Here is a 19,443-nt window from a genome sequence, read left to right on the forward strand (position 1 = left end):
GCTCCCAACCTCTCCTTTTTTCTTTTTTCTTTTTAATTCTGGGATTTATTTACCCTTCTATGGCTGTCACTGGAGCTGAGAGCCGGCTTTAGCTCTGAGGCTCGGCTCCAGCTCTGAGACCTTGGCTGCTGATCTGGGTTTGTTTGGCTTCTATAATTGAAACACTGTTTCAGCTCCAGCTCTGAGGTCGGCCAGCTGAGAGCAGGTTTCTGTGGTTTGTTTAGCTTCTATAATTGCAACATTGTTTCTTAGACTGCAGCTCAGAGGCCGGCAGCGGCAGGCGGGGAACCTTGGCTTCCTCCATCACTGGAGCAAGCAAGCCTCCTGTTCGCTTCAGCTGCCTGGCTGCCGGCCGACATCTTGGTTGGCAGTTAATTTGCATATTTCGCTGATTAGCCAATGGGAAGGGTAGCGAAGTTACGGTTAATTACCATGTTTCTCTATTATTAGATAGGATACTGCAGTGAACACAGAGGTGCAGAGATCTTTTCAAATTAGTGTTTTCGTTTCCTTCGGATAAATACCCAGGAATGGAACTGACTGATCATGTGGTAGTTCTATGTTTAATTCTTTGTGAACCCTCGATACTGTTTTCCATAGTGGCAGCACCAAATTACATACCCACTAACAGTGTACAAGATTCACCTTTTCTTTACATCCTTGACAACACTTGTTATCTTTTTCATAAAAATCATTGTAACAGGTATGAGATGATATCTCATTGTTATTTTAATTTGGTTTTGACTGATGGTTTCCTTTACTGTGCAAAAGTTTTTTTTAGTTTGATATATTCCAACTTGTTTATTTTTGCTTTTATTGCCTTTGCCTTTAGTATCAATGAAAAAAAAAATCACCCCCAACTAGGCCCCCACAAGCCCATGGTCAGAATGAAAACTGGGGACCAGACTGAACTTTATGGTCAATACGGGGGCTGAGTACTTAGTAGTCACTCAGAAGGTAGCTCCTCTCTCAGGAAAGGAGGTCACTATTATCGGAGCTACTGGGGACCAGACCAGTAGAACATCCTGCCACCCTCGCCAATGCCAACTTGGCGGCCACCAAGTAATCCATGAATGCCTGTACTTGCCACATTATCCAGGGCCTCTAATGGGTAGAGACCTTTTAGCCATGATGGGGGCAGAGATCACCTTTGCCCCAGATGGCTCAGCACAGTTGCACATAGGTGAGGAGACCTCTCCAATGATCCTGTCTTTAGCAGTGCCCAGGGAGGAAGAATGGAGACTTTATACCTCCCAGTCAAAGGACTCACCATTACAGCCTGAATTAGAGGAAGAATTCCTGCTGATCTGGGCAGAAGGAAATCCTCCTGGCCTGGCCAAGGACCTTGCCCCAGTACTAATTGACTTGAAGCCTGGGGCACAGCCTGTCAAAATCTGCCAATATCCGATTCCAAGGGATGCACGCCTAGGAATCCAGGTCCACTTAGACCGGCTGCTTCAGTGATGACTTCTTAAACAGTATCAGTCTACATGAAACACCCCTCTCTTGCCTGTCAAAAAGGCTGGGACTAATGATTACCGTTCGATGCAGGACCTGCGGGCTGTTAATGAGGCTGTCATAACCCTGCATTCGGCACTGCCAAACCCCTACACTCTTCTGGGACTCATTCCATCAAAGGCGGAATGGTTTACATGTCTAGATCTGAAAGATGCCTTTTTCTGCCTTCAGTTGGCACCCTCCAGTCAGCCCCTGTTTGCCTTTGAGTGGGAAAACCCAATTACAGGGGCCAAGGAGCAGTTAACCTGTAACAGACTGCCCCAAGGGTTCAAGAACTCCCCAACTCTTTTTAGCAGAGCACTAGCATCTGATCTAAGTTCCCAGGACAGGATGTGGGGTGCGTTCTATTCCAATATGTAGATGATCTCCTACTGGCTAGCTCCCCGCAAGCTCAATGCTGGGAAAGAACACGAGCCCTCCTGAGACTCAACCGAAACAGGTTACCGGGTGTCTAAGAAAAAGGCAAAAATCTGTCAGACAGAAGTCAAGTACCTAGGTTTCCGAATCACCCGAGGGAAATGAGGACTAGGGACTGAAAGGAAGCAGGCAGTATGTGCTATTTCAGTCCCTAGCACCCAGCACCAGATTTGGGAATTCCTGGGAGGAGCGGGGTTTTGTCGAATTTGATCCCAGGGTTTTCAGACCTAACCAAGCCTCTCTATGAAGCTTTAAAAGGAGGGGAGAAGGCACCCATTGACTGGGGTTCTGAGTAGGAAAAGGCCTTCACCACCATAAAGGCAAAGCTTACTGAGGCCCCAGCACTATGGCTACCAGATGTGATGTGGGACTTTAACCTCTTTGTTCATGAGAACAGTGGGGTAGCCCTAGGAGTTCTAACCCAGGAGTTTGGACCCTGGCAAAGACCAGTAGCCTATCTCTCCAAGCAGACTGACCCGGTTGCCTCTGGGTGGCCTCCATGTCTCAGGGTCCTTGCAGCCATGGCCTGATTAGTCAAAGAAGCAGATAATCTTACCCTGGGACAAAACATAAATGTAAAAGTATCTCATGCTGTTATCATCCTAATGGAAGCTAGGGGGCAGCACTGGCCAACTCATACTCAAATGATTCAATACCAAGGGCTTCTATGTGAAAATCTACAAGTACGATTAGAAACAGTGAGAACTCTTAATCCTGCCACCTTCTTACCCGTTGCTGAGGGAGCCCCTGAGAATGATTGCCTAGAAGTTCTAGAGGAGGTTTACTCCAGCTGGCCAGCTCTAACAGACCAGACTCTGCAGAATCCAGACCTGATATTTTATACAGATGGGAGCAGTTTTCTAGATGAAGGGAAAAGACAAGCCGGATATGCAGTAGTATCAGACTTTGAGACAGTAGAGGCACAGGCTCTGCCCAAAGGATAGTCAGCGCAGAGGGCAGAACTTTGGGCCCTGGTCAGAGCCTTAGAACTCAGCAAGGAAAAGCACGCTAACATTTACACTGACTCACGCTATGCCTATGCCACCCTGCATAATCACGGGGCTATACACAAGGAAAGAGGACTCCTGAATGCTAAAGGGAGAGGAATAAAAAACCAGGATGAAATCCTAACATTACTAGAAGCAGTCTGGGAGCCCAAGGAAGTAGCCGTTACCCACTGGGAAGCCGTCACCAAAAAGGGAATGATCCAGTGTCAGAAGGAAACTGTAGTGCAGATGCAGCAACCAAGCTGGCTGCTAAAGAACAAGTAGTACCATCACAGATGTTGGCCCCCGAATTACCTGAACCTCCAAAATACACTCCTCAGAAAGAGGAACGGGCCCAGCAAGAAGGGGGTAAGAGATGAAGGAAGGTTGGTGGACACTCCCAGGTCTATGTCCCAGACAGTTAGCCCATAAGGTAGTCCTTCAGCAGCATGAACTTATCTATTTTGTTAAGCAGATACTACCTAATTGCCTGTCTTCCTTCCTTATGTGCCTCACTCTCTCAGCGCTACCTCCTCTGTGCACAGAACAATGCCAAACAAGGTCCTGTAGGACCGATGAGAGTTCAGCACTGTGGGCAAGCTCCCTTTAAAGACTTAGAGGTAGATTTTACAGAAATAGGGCCTAGTAGAGGGAAAAAATATCTCTTAGTCTTTATCTGCACTTTTTCAGGCTGGGTCGAGGCATATCCTACTCGCACAGAGAAGGCAAGAGAAGTCACTAAGACATTGCTGAAGGACATAATTCCACAGTATGGAATGCCTCGAACCATAGGGTCAGATAATGGCCCAGCCAATGTAGCTGAAATAGTACAGCAAGTAGCTAAGGCCTTAGGAATTTAATGGAACTTACATGCAGCTTACAGGTTCCAGAGCTCAGGGAAAGTAGACCGCATGAACTGGACTCTCAAGCAGGCTATGGCTAAGCTATGTCAAGAGACAACCTTATCCTGGACAGATATCTTGCCTCTTGTACTCCTGTGGGTACGCTGTGCCCTGAGGGTCAGGGTAGGTTTCTCTTCCTTTGAAATTCTATATGGCAGACCCCTTCCCTTAATTCAGCCAAAGGGAGATTTGGGGGAAATAGAAAACTTAGAAACTCAGAAGCAATTAAAAAGACTCGGGAAAACTATCTTTGAAGTCCACAGATGGGTTACTGACCGACGGATTGCCCATCTCTAGGAACAGCTGTGCACCCTCATAAGCCTGGAGACCAGGTTTGGGTAAAGGATTGGAAAAAGGAGCCCCTTAAGCCAACTTGGAAGGAACCCTATCCAGTCATACTAACCACCCCCACAGCTCTCAAGGTTGCAGGACTGAACACCTGGACCCACCACTCCCAGGTGAAAGCAGCCCACCAGCCAAGTGACGCCCAGCCTGAGTGGAAGGTACCCTCCGACCAAAAACAATCCCTGCAGATCACCCTCAAGAAAACAGTGGACGTGGCTGACCAACCTGTTCCAAGGAATTCAGATAATACGCTGCTGAAGTCTTCCTTACACTAGTATTTCTTTTTTATCTCCTCCTAAAAGTAATATGCTCTTGTATTTCTGGATAATCATTGTTTTTATCTTTCTAATAATTCTTATTTTGTCTTTTTATGAGTGCCGCCAGAACCCTAGACTAGTACCAGGAGGAGAACTCTTCTGCCCCTGCTGGAACACAAAACCACTATAAATTACTACCTCCTCTACTGCAAAAGAATTTATTGCTGTCCCCAACCAAGATGAGGCTGGTTCTCTTACTGTTACTAAACTCTCTTATTCTTGACCACTCTCAAGTCTACACTCTGCCTCTCAAGGATCTTCTAAGTCCTCACTATCTCTCTCAAACCCTCAACTTAACTCATCACCTCCTCAACCTGAACAACCCTGGGCTGGCTAAGGACTGCTGGCTCTGTCTTCCCCTCTCATCTACAAGCTACATAGCAGCCCCCACCTCCCTGCACACATGATTTGATTCTAGCCCAGCCGTGGGCAAACTACGGCCTGCGGGCCGGATCGGCCAGTTTGAAATGAATAAAACTAAAAAAAAAAAAAAGACCGTACCCTTTTATGTAATGATGTTTACTTTGAATTTATATTAGTCCACACAAACACTCCATCCATGCTTTTGTTCCGGCCCTCCGGTCCAGTTTAAGAACCCATTGTGGCCCTCGAGTCAAAAAGTTTGCCCACCCCTGTTCTAGCCTGTCCTTCCATTATAAGGTACACAGAGGACCTCCATTCCAACTTACGTGCCTCAATGAACTCTATGACTTCCAAATCAGAGATGACAAAAGGAACACTTACAGGCAAGGCCGTTCAGCTGCTCCAAACTTATTTAATCAATATAACACCACACCGATCCAACAAGGTTCCTATCCTTGGACCGGTAACCACTAACTCTGCCTTAGGATTTCAGTCACCCCTATGCATCAGAAGGAACTCCCTGAAGGAAATGCTTTGGGACATCCTGATCAACACCTCTGCAAATTTACTCTAAACCTTAAACCTGCTTCTAATTGGGCTGACTATGTTGTCACCCAAAGAGCTCCCTTTTAGAAGCCCGTTCGATTTTCAGCAGGGCCCACCATCTCAGCAGCCTTCCCAACCACAGACACCTCTCAGTTCTGCTCAGACCGACCTCACACCTGCTCAAGGTTTCACCCATGGCAGGACTGCACATTGAACCAACAGGCCTCATGTCATCGCCTCCCTTCCCACAGGCTCACACACTCTAAATTCTGGATAGAGACTGACAGGAAATTTATTTTCTTTAAAGTCACTACCTCAGGGATACACAAAATAATCCCCAAAGCCCCTTTCAGCTCCTTACAGGGACAACCTTGGCAGGAACTCTCTCTTTCTTAGAACAAGAGAACAGCAAGCTCACACACCTCTTTACCATTGGAATACCTTCTGTCTGGAGACCCAGGAAATTTTCTTCCTCTGTGGCACCAATACCTATCTCTGTCTATCTGCCAACTGGACTGGGACCTGTACTCTGGTTTAATCTAGCCCCCGAAAAAGACATTGCCCCTAACAATCAGTCCTTTAAGATTCCATTCACTGCCTATGATCGAACCAAAGGGCCACCACCATCCTCCCCACCTCCTTGTTGGCCTAGGAATAGCTACAGGCCTGAGCACTGAGATGGGGGGGTTAGGGGTTGGCAACTTCCCTTTCCTATTATCAAAGCCTATGCAAAGACCTTGCAGACAGCTTAGAAGAAATAGCTCAGAGCATTATTGCAGTACAAGACCAGACAGACTCACTGGCAGCAAATACCCTCCAAAGTTGAAGAGGACTAGACCTTCTAACAGCAGAAAAAGGGGGTTTATGTATGTTCCTTGAGGAAGAGTGCTATTTTTATGCCAACCAGTCCAGCATTGTAAGGGATGGGGCCCAGAAACTACCTAACTAGGCCTCAAAAAGAAGACAGGAATTATCAGAATCTTGGAGTTCCTGTAATAATATATGGAATTAGGCATCTTGGGCACTCCCATTAGATAGCTCTTCCTAATGCTTCTCCTTGCACTATTATTTGGCCCTTGCATTCTTAACTTTCTCACCTGCTTTATTTCCTCTTGTTTAGAAGCCTTCAAGCTCCAGATGGTGCAACAAGCCAGGACACTGAACTACCGTTACGACCCTCTCAGGGAAGATGAAAAAAATTCAAGCTGCTGAATCCCCATAACAACATCCCTGCTCAGCAGGAAGCAGCTAGAGCGGTCAGCGACCCTATCCCCCATTCCTTCTATAATCCCCAAGGCTAAGGCTAGCTTGAGGATCAAAAGGGGGGAATGAAGTGGAAAATAAGACTTTTGGGGGGATAGCTATCTGAATCTGTGCCAGTAACCTGTATTCTGATGCAGATTCTTACTAGCAGATAATTAACTCCATTGTTATCGTGATGCCTGTCCTGCCTTGCAGAACCTGTTTCCCGGAATACTCCCATTTGACAGAGGCCATAAATCATGAACCATATACAACCCCCAGAGGAGACTGCCAGCACTAGCACCAGCCAGGCCAAGCTTTTGGGTGTAATCTCACTTCCCTCTCCCAACTCACAGGGGGCTGCAAAGCCTGCAAAAAGTCCGGAAGCCTGACCCATATTTGTGGGACAAAGAAACTAAAAGGGATAAAAGGAAAGCCTCCTCCATATTCATCACTCAGGCTTTGGAGGCTGATACCCCTGAGTCACTGCACTAGTTCATTAAAGGCTCCTCTTATGACTCCTCTGAGTGCTCGACTGATTATTCTCCGACGCCACCTGGCATCTTATCTACAACAGCTGTAGGTTTGTCATATATGGCCTTTATCATGTTGAAATATATTCCCTCTATTACCACTTTGCTGAGTTTTTATCAAAAACTAGAGGCCTGGTGCATAAAAATTCATGCACTGGAGGGATGGTCCCTCAGTCCAGCCTGCCCCCTCTCACAGCCCGGGAGCCCTCAGGGGCAGGAGGCAACCCAGCGATCAGGGGAAGGCAATGCCCCATCACACCTCTGCTGCTGCCACTGCCAGCAGTGCAAGCCTCAGCTGGCCCTGGTTACCTGAGCCTCGGGCAGCCCTGGGCGGCTGGGCAGCCAACATCTGAGGCTTGCCTGCACCTCAGACTAGTCCTGGGAGGCTGGGGTGCTGAGGGGACTGGGGGTCTCTGGAGGCAGGCACGCAGAGCCTTTGTTAGGTGCTCCTATATTGGGTGCATATATGTTTACCAGGGTAATATCCTCTTATTGGGTCGATCCCTTTAGTATTCTGTAGTGACCTTTGTTGTCTCTTATGATGGCCTTCATTTTGAAGTTTATTTGTCAGATATGAGTATTGCTACTCCAAATTTTCTTTCTTTTCCATTTGCATGGAAATTTTTTCCCAATCCTTTCACTCTCAACCTCTGTGAATCTTTTGTTCTGAGGTGGGTCTCTTGTAAACAGCATACAGCTGGGTCATGTTTTTGTATGCATCCAGTTACCCTATGTCTATTGATGATACTTATTCATTGCCATTTTAACTCTGTATGCCTAGGTTTCTCTCTCCATTTCTTCTTCTCATTACAGCAATCCCTTTAGCTTTTCTTATAATGCTGGCTTGGTGGTGATGGACTCCTTTACCCTTTTATTTGTCTGGGAAGCTCTTTATTTCACTGTCTATTTGAATGATAGACTTGCTGGATATAGTAATCTTGGATTCAGATCCTTGCTTTCCATTACTTTGAGTACTTCATATCATTTCCTTCTGGCCTATAGAATTTCTGATGAGAAATCAGATGACAGCCTTGTGGGAGCTCCTTTGTAGGTAACACTTTGCTTTTCTCATGCTGCCTTTAAAATTCTCTTTATCTTTAATTTTTGGCACTTTAATTATGATGTGTCTGGGTGTGGCTCTATTGGGTTCTTCTTGCTTGGGATTCTCTGTGCCTCCTGAACTTGTGTGACTTTTCCCTTCACCAGGTTAGGGAAGTTTTCTGCCATTTCTTCAAACATTTTTTCTATCCCTTGCTTACTTTCTGCCTCTTTTGGCACATCTACTATGCAAATATTATTGTTTCATGTTGTCCCACAGCACCCTTAAGCTGTCCTCCTGTTTTTTAATTGTTTTTTTTTTCTTTTCTTATTCTCTGATTGAGTGATTTTTTTTCTAGCCTGTCTTCCAATTCATTGATCTGATCCTCAACTTCCCCTAATCTGCTGTGTAATCCTTCCAATGTGTTCTTTATTTGTGCAATGTCATTCTTTATTCCCATTTTCACAGTTACTATATCATTTCTCATGCTGTTGACCATCTTTACCATCATTATTCTGAAGTCTGTATCAGATAAATTTCTTATCTCCATTTCATTATCTCTTTTTCTGGAGAATTCTCTTGTTCTTTCATTTGGGCGTTGTTTTTTTGTCTCCTCATTTTTGCTGCATGTTTGGGTTTGTGACTACGTGTTAGGTAGATCTGCTATGCCTGTCAACCTCTAGTGCAGGACAGTGTCAAATACTGTTTCTGACTAATTTGATCAGACTCAAAACCTCCAGAGACCACCTCTGCCTGCAGGCTGATTGGATTCTGTCTTGAGTAGCTCTCAAGCAATAGTCCACTGGTGTGAGGAGAGTTTTTCCAACATTGTGGGTCAATTGCTTCTGCCTGGAGGCTAATTGTTATTCTCAGTCTCTTAATGGGCCTCAGAAATTCCACACCCACTGTGGAGCAAGGTGTTTTCCAATAGGGTGGCTCAGCTGTCCCCCCACACCCTCTGTATAGCTAAAGCCTGTGTGAGAAAGATGACCTCCGCAGCATGAAGGATGACTCAGCACAGGGAAGCTGGGAGTCTGCCTTCTGATCTCTAACCCTAGGGCCCCCAACCTGGCTTCTGCTCACACAGCTCCAGTCCACTCTTCCCTCCCTCTGCTGAAACACAGGTGAATGGCTGAACATGGAATTTTGTACATTGGCCCTTTAAGTGGGTGCCCACATTTCCAGCCATCTTTTCCTGGCAGACAGCAACCATTCTGCTTTACACAGTCAGATATTATGTGGGCACTTTTCTCAGTTCTGGTGCTCTCTGCTGGGGGGCCCAGTTTGTGGACAGAGTTCTCTCATTGGCAACTCCCCACAACTGAGCTATCTCTCTGGCACTTCAGCTGCTGTCTGTAGGAGCCAGTCCAGCCCTCTCATGCCTCCGCCTTTCCTACCAGTCTCTATGCAGTCCCCACTTTCCATTCTTACTTATCAGGGTTCTCTCTAGCTAGTCTTCAGTTGATTATTCAGGATTTTTTTTGTATTTTAGTTGTAATTCCAAATTACAACTAAAGCCGGGAGCATGTCTGTGTAGCATCCACTTACTCCGTCGCCATTTCTTGTCTGTTCTTTCTCAATGTTACCTTATCTATCCAGGATCTTTTGTAGTCCCATATAAATTTTGGAAATTGTTCTAATTCTGTGAAAATGCCATAATTTTTTATAGTGATGGCATTGAATCTGTAGTTTGTTTTGGGTAGCATGGACATTCTAACAATACTAATTCGTCAAATTTATAAACAAGTTTTTGTTTTTTTCTTTACTTTCTTTCATCATTGTCAAGTTTTCAGTGTATAGATCTTTCATTTCCTTGGTAAAATTTATTCCTAGATATTTTATTCTTTTTGATGAAATAGTGAATAGGATTGTTTTCTTAATTCCCCTGACAGGTATTAGTAGATAGAAATGCCAAAGACTTTTGTACATTGATTTTGTATCCTGCAAGTATACTGAATTATTTTATTAGTTCTAACAGTTTTCTGATAGTCTTTAGGGTTTCTATATATATAATATCATGTCTTCTGCAAATAGAGAAAATTTCACTTCCACCAGAGAATATAGTAACATACATATAACATATAACAGAATATTACAGATATTAAGTTAATCCTTTAGCTCATATATAAATGTTTAATACAAGTGATTTATAAATTAATAATACATGACATATATCATAAACAAGAATTCTACAAATAGATATGAATTATGATGAAATCTATTAATATCCTGACATCTTGTCCAAGCACTTTGAAAATTCTGTTTTCCATCCCTGGGAGGCTCTTATGCTCTTTCATCTAATTTATTGCTATCATTCCTTCAGAGCTCAGCTCAAATTTTCCCTGGCTTCCCAGACTAAGTCAAGTGCCCTGTTATACTTTCTCATCATACCATGTAATCCTTTCATGATTACAATTACATAACAATGTGTCTTTTCACTATCTTTTAGTTCTGTAAAATCTCTGATAACAAGGACTTAACTATCTTATTTTCTATTTTATTCCTAAAACCAAGCTCAGAGATTTACAGACTGAATGAATGAATAACTATGGAATAATTATTAGAAGAATTTTCTGGCTTATATATTTATTTAAATAGAATTGCAGACTTACTCTTTTAAGACCCCCATCTTGCTATTTACCAATTTTTCTTCTGGTATTTAAAATACAATTAACTTTTCTGTTAAGGTAAGTTCAAATAATGCAGAAACTTTTCTTTTTAAGAAACATTATTATTTGACAAACCAGTAGGATAATTTACTTTCTTTTGTCTAGCAGTGTCCATCTTAAATAAGATTTGCTTCTGCTTAATACATTATTCCTTTCATGGTCAGTAGTAAAAAAGCTAGTAAGCAATGAAACAGAAGTCAACAAATAACATAATTTTTTAAAAAGTACTTTGATAAGCCTTAAAAGCATTTTCACAGTACAATACTAAAAAGTTAACAAAGATTATATAGAAGAAAAGGGAGGAAGGGAGGGAAATCCACATAGGCACTGAAACAAGAATAACACTTCTTGCTTACAAACAACATATTTCTATTAATACTTACTTTATTTTCCCCAGAAATCAATAGAGAATAATGGAAACTATTTTTGTAGCTTTCAAAAGAAACATAAAAATATTCCTTATAACTTACCTAGCTCTCTTTTACACTACCTCACTCACTTCTTGAGAGAACTGCTTATCCCTCCAACATTTCTATGGTTCTGATGGGGCTGCTATTGTGGATCTCATTTCCCCTAGCCATGGGTGGGCTTGTCATCCGACCGAGACAAAAATTTTACCATATTCTCCTCAATACAGTGGGCATACATAATCTTAGCTGGGGATTAGAGGTGGAAGGAGGGGATTTCTTCTCCCATCTATACATATAAAAGCCTAAGCAACTGTTCAACCAGTAGCTATGATGCACACTGACCACCAGGGGGGCAGACGCTCAACGCACAGGCATGGAAACATGGAACAGACTGATGAATCTCAGAAGGGAGGTGGGAGGGGGGGGAGTGGGATGAAATTAACCAAAGATCTTATATGCATACCAGAGGCCTGGTGCACTGATTCATGCGCCGGTGGGGTTCCTCGGCCTGGCCTGCACCCTCTCGCAATCCAGGACCCCTTGGGGGATGTTGGACTGCCGGTTTCAGCCCAATCCCTGGAGGCTGGCCGAGGGACCCCACCAGTTCACGAATCCATGCACTGGGCCTCTAGTGGTTAATAAAGTAAGCTTGATCCCAGAATTGTCAGCAACCAAAAGAGAATGAAACCCAAAGGGAAAAATGGAATGGGAGAGAACAGTTCTAGATGATATTTTCTTCTCTAGATTCAGAAAAATCTAGAAACTAGTTCTAGTCCTTGCTTTTCCATGGTTTAGTCATCTAATAAATCCTCCCCCCCTTTTATTGCTTAAACTAGCTTAAGATTTGTCAGTTACAACCCAAAAGTCCCAATACATTTCCTATATTCATTTAGGCTTGATAAATATAAAAATCATAGTTTTTTTAACTGCCTTGTTCTTACAAATCTAAGTAATGATATATCCTAAATGCTCCTTTTCTCTCAATTATTGGGGTATAATTGACCAATAGAAATTGTATATATTTAAGGTGTACAACTTCATTTTTTATATACATAATATGGTGAAAGATCACCACAATCAAGCTGATTAATATATCCATCACCTCAGAGCTCCCCCCCCTACAATTTTAAATATATACAAGTAAACCTTTAAAGAAGCATGAAGTACATGTATTCTTTTAAGTTATATGTAAATAAAACAAAAATATATAGCTCATATACATGAAAATGACACATCTTTAAGATTTAAAAATGCTACATTATTGTAGATATAAACACTGTAAACTTAGAGCACTCTAAATTTACAAAAAAATGTTTTTCTAGTAATAATAAATTAACCTTAGTTTACTGTATCATTTTACTTTACTATATAAACTTTTAAATTTTAACTTTTTAATTCTTGTAATAACTTCGCTTAAAACACAAACACATTGTGCAGATGTACAAAAATATTTTATATTCTTATTCTGGTTTTTCCATTTTTAATTTTTTTACTTTTAACATGTATACATTTTTTATCGAAACTTAAGACACAAGCATATACATTAGCCTAGGCCTAAACAGGGTCAGGATCATCAATATCACTGTCTTCTACCTCCATATCTTGTCCCCCTGGAAGGTCTTCAGGGGCACATGGATGGAGTTGTATTCTCCTATGATAACAATTCCTTCTTCTGGACTACTTCCTGAATGACCTGCCTGAGTCTCTTCTTGAGGTCTCACTCTTTTCAGAAATATGTCCACAATGGTTTACTTGGTTTATTCCTTTTTTTCGCATAGATTTGCTTGTAAGCAGATAATGTACGATAAACATTCCTTTCTATTAATGAAAACCTTTTGGTGTTAGAGTTCAGGTTTTCAAACTTTTTAAGAAGCTTGATGAGGTCTTCAAAAGCTTCTTCTAAATCCTGCATTGGGAATTTTTTTCTTGTTCTCCTGCAATTTCCTTTTCTCTTTCCTCTTCTTCATCTATACATTCCTTTTCCAGTTCCAACTACTCTTAATTAGTCAATTCTTCAGGAACCACCTCTAGGAGTTCCTCATTGTAATTCTCATCCACATCCTGGTTAAAGTTGTTTGCCATCTCAACCATAGCCTTGGTGATTTTTGCAACCTCTGCACTAAGATACTAGGCAACAGTAATTTTTCAGCTCCATTATAATATTATGGGACTACCATCATACATGTGGCTCTGTCACTGACCAAAACATCATTATGTGATGCATGACTGTACACAAAAATAATATATAAAACAGTAAGAGTTTCACAAAATAGTACCTCTTCTATGTGAAGTACTCATATTTTCTACTATGTTTTATAATGTTGATAAATATTTCAAAACCTACCCTTGTGATGTAGTGCAATTTGAGGCACACAAAAAACAAATTAAGTTGTGATGACTCTCCTCTCTTTTCCTTTCACTATATTTCTCTTTTACTTCTTTACTATAATTTTAGTAGGATCTAGAAGGGTAACTCTCCTCTCTTTTCCTTTCACTATATTTCTCTTTTACTTCTTTACTATAATTTTAGTAGCATCTAGAAGGGTAAAAATGATAAACGCAAGGCCTGAGTCTGATCTTTAACTCAAAGCCCTCTACAAGTATTTTTAAAAACCATGAGTTTCCTAACCTTTTTCTGGCTGATTTAAGGTCCCTCTGCTAATTATGATGGCCTTAATTGCTGTATTCTGGGAGTTACCATTACAGCTTCCAAAGGCAATCTAAGGAATTAAAAGGGAAAGGGGAAGAAAAAGGAAAGTGCTGATAGTGACGTAAGAATCTATATAACAATTCCATTTAACTGTAAAACTAAATGTAAAATTGTGGTTAATTGTTCAAAATTAAACATAGTTAAATAAATAAATGGAAATTTCTTTTTGAGGGAAGACTTTAGGAAAGGTGTCTTCCACAAAGAAAATAATCAAAAATCAATTTTCAAATACACCGTGATAAATAATATTTTTATAAGTAATAACGAGTACTTACAAGGCAAGGCTACTTAACACATATTGTACGTGCTCACATTCATCTGGGAATGATGCACTGGCTGATGTAAAACAGGAAAGTGCAGTCTGAAGAACTTGAAGTTGCGGCAAAGGGACTTGCCATCTTCCAGCATAATCTTCAACCACCTGATAGGGAAGCAATCCAAAAAGTATATTATGATATAAAATGTCCTCAACATCTCCAGTTTAAAATTTGAATAAAACTTAGTAGATAAATTAAAATATTAGTTATGCCTGAACACAAATGATGGGGGGGAAGGGTTTTTTATTGTTTATTTTCATGGTGAACATCTAAAAAAAAATTAACTATTTTCTTTGAATATTTGGAAAAGAAATATATTATATAAATGACTGTACCATTCAGCTGCCAAATATTTACCAAACTTTGTAGCACATACTCTTCACCTCCTATGTTTAGCTTTTGTCAAAATACTAATATTAAAATAGCTAGACAGCAGAATATAGTATTAAAGTAAAAATAAGTATGTATTATTATTATCTTTATTTATAGGACTGAACTCTAAGCCTTCTGGCAACAATCGAGTATTAAAGATATAGTGGCATGATGCTCTAATTATGGAAGTTAAAACTGTACCATGTTATGGAGAAAAGGGTGCAGAATATAATCAGGCTTGGCTCTGTCATTGGGTAGTTCATTTTTCTTCTCTATGAATTACTTTTCTCACCATAAAATGGAACTAATGCTTGTCTTGCATGTTTACTCTTAAGTTGAGATAATTTATGTAAAAACACTTTAGAATGATCAATCACTATAAAATATTGATATACATCATGTAGCTATAAATCTATATAAAATTATTCATATGCAAGACTGCTGCTATATTAAAACAATGTATTATATTTTAAAAATTTATCATATAAAACGGATTGACCAACTATGGCCTGCAAACCAAATTTGTCATGCAACCTGCTTTTTGTATAACCCACAAGCTAAGAATGGATGTTATATTTTTAAATGATAAAAAAATATTTTGTGATGTGTGAAAATCATATGAAATTCAAATTGAATGATATTCTATAAAAAAAATTGATCAGTACTCTTCAAACATGTCAAAATCATGAAAACCAAGGAAAAACTGAAGAACTATTACAGACTAGAAGAGACTAAGGAGAAATAACAGCTAAATGCAATGTTAGATCATAAATAACCAGGAACAGACAAAAGCATTAGTGAAAAAACTGGTAAATTTCTAATAGGGTCTATAATTTAGTGAATATTACACCAATGTTATTTTCCTGTTCTGACAACTGTACTATTTTCTATTAAATATAAAGTTAGCTCAATTTTTAAAAGTTATTTTAAAACAAAACTATTTTGTTCCAACCCTTTACCTCAATTTCCAATATTCTCATTTATTTTCTGGAGGTTTTTTTATAAAATAAGCACAATTCTTCACATATTTTCCCTACTTTGTTTCCTGACTACACATCAAGATTTACCCTTGCCTATGGGTATTTTTTAATAGTCACTTAGAAAAATAAAGCAGGTAGGTTGGCAGCACTGTGGAAAGAGTATAGGTTTTGGAATCTAACAGCCCTGACTTTGTCACTAAACAGTTGTGTAATATTAGCAGAATTATTCTTCTCAGTCTATAAAATGAATTTAACATCACTTTAATCACAGAGCTACTGAAGAACTAAGTAAGATATATATTAAAATCTAGGGTAATTCCTGGCACATAAGAAACAAGAGCTATTATTACCAGTATACCTTGTTTTAAGAAAATGGCAAGATTAAGCTTACTTCGGTGGCTCTTTCATCATATCAGTCTGAACTGTTTAATTATTTGTCTTCAAGGATGATTAATTACAAATTTAACTTTTGGCAAGCAGACTGGCCACACCCAAATACAATCTATTCCAAAGGTATTGCTGCGTTTCAACTGTTAGTTCAATACTCATTGAAAAATGAAGCATATCCTAGATACAGCAATACAAATAAAATGCTTCATGCCTGAACAGATAACTGAGGATGCTTTCTCTGCCTCCCCCAATTCCCCCTTGCCCAGTTTTCCATTGAGAATCAAGATGACAAAGAAAAGCTCTATTCAAAAAAAGAAGAGTCACTTGTCATTTGATTTTTTCTATCAGGATAATCATGTAAAGAAAGTCTAAAATTAAAGTCTTATTTAAAAACCCCAGCAAAATGATTTGGAAGTAGATTCTAGTAAGTTAAAGTTGTTTGAAATTTGCAAGGGGTTAATCTTTGGTACAAGCAATCTAAAACCCAGTTCTTTTGGGGGCCCAATAAAGCATATTGTCTGTTCAGCTCATTACTCAAGATAATATTTATATAACATTAAGGTCTTTAATAGGTTCTGTAAATGTAGTAAGACTAAACATTTAACAAAATGGAAAATGGAGTAACTAAGTATCTCTAAATCTTAATATACCATATAATCTTACTATTAAAAGGAATCTTCGTCCTAACCGGTTTGGCTCAGTGGATAGAGCATCGGCCTGTGGACTCAAGGGTCCCAGGTTCGATTCCGGACAAGGGCATGTACCTTGGTTGCGGGCACATACCCAGTAGGGAGTGTGCAGGAGGCAGCTGATCGATGTTTCTCTCTAATTGATGTTTCTAACTCTCTATCCCTCTCTGTAAAAAATCAATAAAATATATATATTTTTAAAAAGAATCTTCATGATGATCTAGTCAAAACTACCAACCATAGAAGGAATATCACTCCCAGAAGGCTCTAATCTCTTTCTTGAGTTCTCTGCATCCATAGTGTGAGGCAGGCTACGTCTCCCATGGACCACCTGAGTATCTGCTTAAAGTCCCAACTTTCCTCTTAAGTACATCCAAAGAAAGAAAGTAGGCAGGCTAATTTTTAAAGGCTTTAGATAAAGTTTGATCCCAAATTTTTCATTTGATTCCAGACACACTAGGGAGAGTAACATATCAAGCATTTCCCTCATAAATATTAAAACTGACATATAAATAAGGAAAGCCCAAAATTATAAGCATAAAGAAATGTATATGAACATTAAATAGAAATGTGGGGTGAACCTATCTATTTGTGTGCCTGCAGCTAGTGGTATCCACACATGTGTGTGCACAATAATGTCTTAACTAGGGTAAGCCAAACAGAACTCTGCCTCTGACTTCAGTTTAGGACTGCCTGGCCATAGATGGTATTGCAGGTATGGCTAAGACATTGGTTTAAGGCCACAATGGGTTCTTAAACTGGACCGGAGGGCCAGAACAAAAGCATGGATGGAGTGTTTGTGTGAACTAATATAAATTCAAAGTAAACATCATTACATAAAAGGGTACGGTCTTTTTTTTTTTTTTAGTTTTATTCATTTCAAACGGCCGGGCCTGGCGTAGTTTGCCCACGGCTGGTCTAGCCTTTAAATCGTTAGTATTAGTCCTAGATTAGCTGGCCTAATTCTGCCCCCCTCTCTCTTAATTTTGTTCTCAAAGAGTAGCTCTTAGATTCATGTGACTTGTCCAAAGGCTTCTATAGTCACTTTCATAATATGATCTCAAGTAGTTTCTGAGATTTGGACATAAATCTAATCAAAGCTGTAGATATGAAGATTTTTTCTGAACTCAACAAAGATGGCCAGTGGATTTTATCAAGTAAACAGATAATGAAGGGCATCCTTCCTTCCTATATAATAAAAGGGTAATATGCAAATCGACCAAATGGCAGAACGACTGGTCGCTATGATGTGCACTGACCACTAGGGGGCAGTCACTCAACACAGGAGCTGCCCCCTGGTGGTCAAATGTGCTCACACAGGGGGAGCATGGCGGGAGCCAGGCTCACGGAGGTGGCTGGAGCCTCTCCCACCTCCATGGCGATACTAAGGATGTCCAACTGCTGGGAGTGGACATCCCCTGAGGGCTCTTAGAATGCGAGAGGGTGCAGGCTGGGGTCAGGGACCCCTCCTCGCCCCCCGAGTGCACGAATCTCGTGCACTGGGCCCCTAGTATTATTATATAGGGCATAAATCAGTTTCTTATGCAGAAAGAAAACTCAATGAAATTATTACAAATCCAAAGACCAAAAAGGAACTTTAAAAGGCCTATGCCTCAAACACTAACTTTAGGTACCAGGTTTGCTCAGCCTTAAGAAGAACTAAGCTTGTTTTAAAAAGATGATCACTTACAATTAAAATGATAGTGGGAGAGTTTTAAAAAAATAAGATTATGTTAATTAATATAAAAGAAAAGGACTTCCTTACAAATAAATCATTCTAAGAACCTAGACTAGACAGATTTGAAAAAGAAATATATATATCAGAACTATGTATTCTTGAAGATGAAATAGGGAGAGGGAAGGAGTGTTTTAGTTGTTACTCCTTAGAAAGGAAGGGTGACTGGTCCAAAGCTACCTAACAAAGGAATAGAAGGTAACTGTAGGATAGAAATCTCAGAGTGAACCAGAATGGAAATCCAACTACAGCAAATCCACAGCTGGGCAAAATCATCTATCACAATGCCCATTTTATAATAGAGTATCTTACCACATATCACTAGCCCAGAAAAGATAAAAATTCAAAATACAGTTTCTATTGAATGCTTATTGCTCTTGCACTATTGTAAAGTTAAAAAATCGTAAGTGAAATTATTGTAAGTCAGGGACTGTCTATGGTTATTACATAGGCAATGTATGGTATGGCAAGGTATCACAAAGCCAAGTGCCCCAGGAACTCAAAGTTAGGCCTCTGGGTGTGAATAAGGAAATGCCACACTGAAGAAAAATAAAACACGTCAATCCTAGGTTTGATGTTGAACTAGTAAAGAAAATGAGAGTAGGCAAAATCTGTTTGCTAATGAATGCTTTTTGATGAACTCAGAATTCCTTGACTTTCATCTCTGACATTATGGGAGATCTTATAAGAGATAATTGAAGAATATTAAAATCTGGGCCCAAAAGGTAAGAGAAAGGAAAAGGAAGACAGGAGAGGCCAACTTAAGAATAGGCTAAGCTGTAACCGGTTTGGCTCAGTGGATAGAGCGTTGGCCTGCAGACTGAAAGGTCCCAGGTTCGATTCCGGTCAAGGGCATGTACCTTGGTTGCAGGCACATCCCCAGTAGGGGTTGTGCAGGAAGCAGCTGATGACGTTCTCTCTCATCCATGTTTCTAACTCTCTATCCCTTTCCCTCCTCTCTGA

General features: G+C 40.4%; 1 protein-coding gene across 6 annotated transcripts in view; it reads right to left on the reverse strand.

Annotated features, from left to right (window-relative positions):
- The window catches only part of ZNF654 (zinc finger protein 654), a 109,938-nt gene that overhangs the window by 69,552 nt on the left and 20,943 nt on the right, over positions 1–19,443 (reverse strand). For 2 of the 6 annotated variants that reach the window (XM_023755356.1, XM_006090541.3), the window contains exon 2: positions 14,273–14,418. In XM_023755356.1, coding sequence (XP_023611124.1) covers positions 14,273–14,418 — 146 coding nt within the window. Of the gene's footprint in view, positions 1–14,272; positions 14,419–19,443 lie in introns of those variants that run through there. The other 4 variants (XM_023755361.1, XM_023755357.1, XM_023755360.1 and 1 more) reach the window with 3 other exon arrangements.

This window comes from Myotis lucifugus, unplaced genomic scaffold (assembly GCF_000147115.1).
Source record: "Myotis lucifugus unplaced genomic scaffold, Myoluc2.0 scaffold_75, whole genome shotgun sequence".
NCBI lineage: Eukaryota > Metazoa > Chordata > Mammalia > Chiroptera > Vespertilionidae > Myotis > Myotis lucifugus.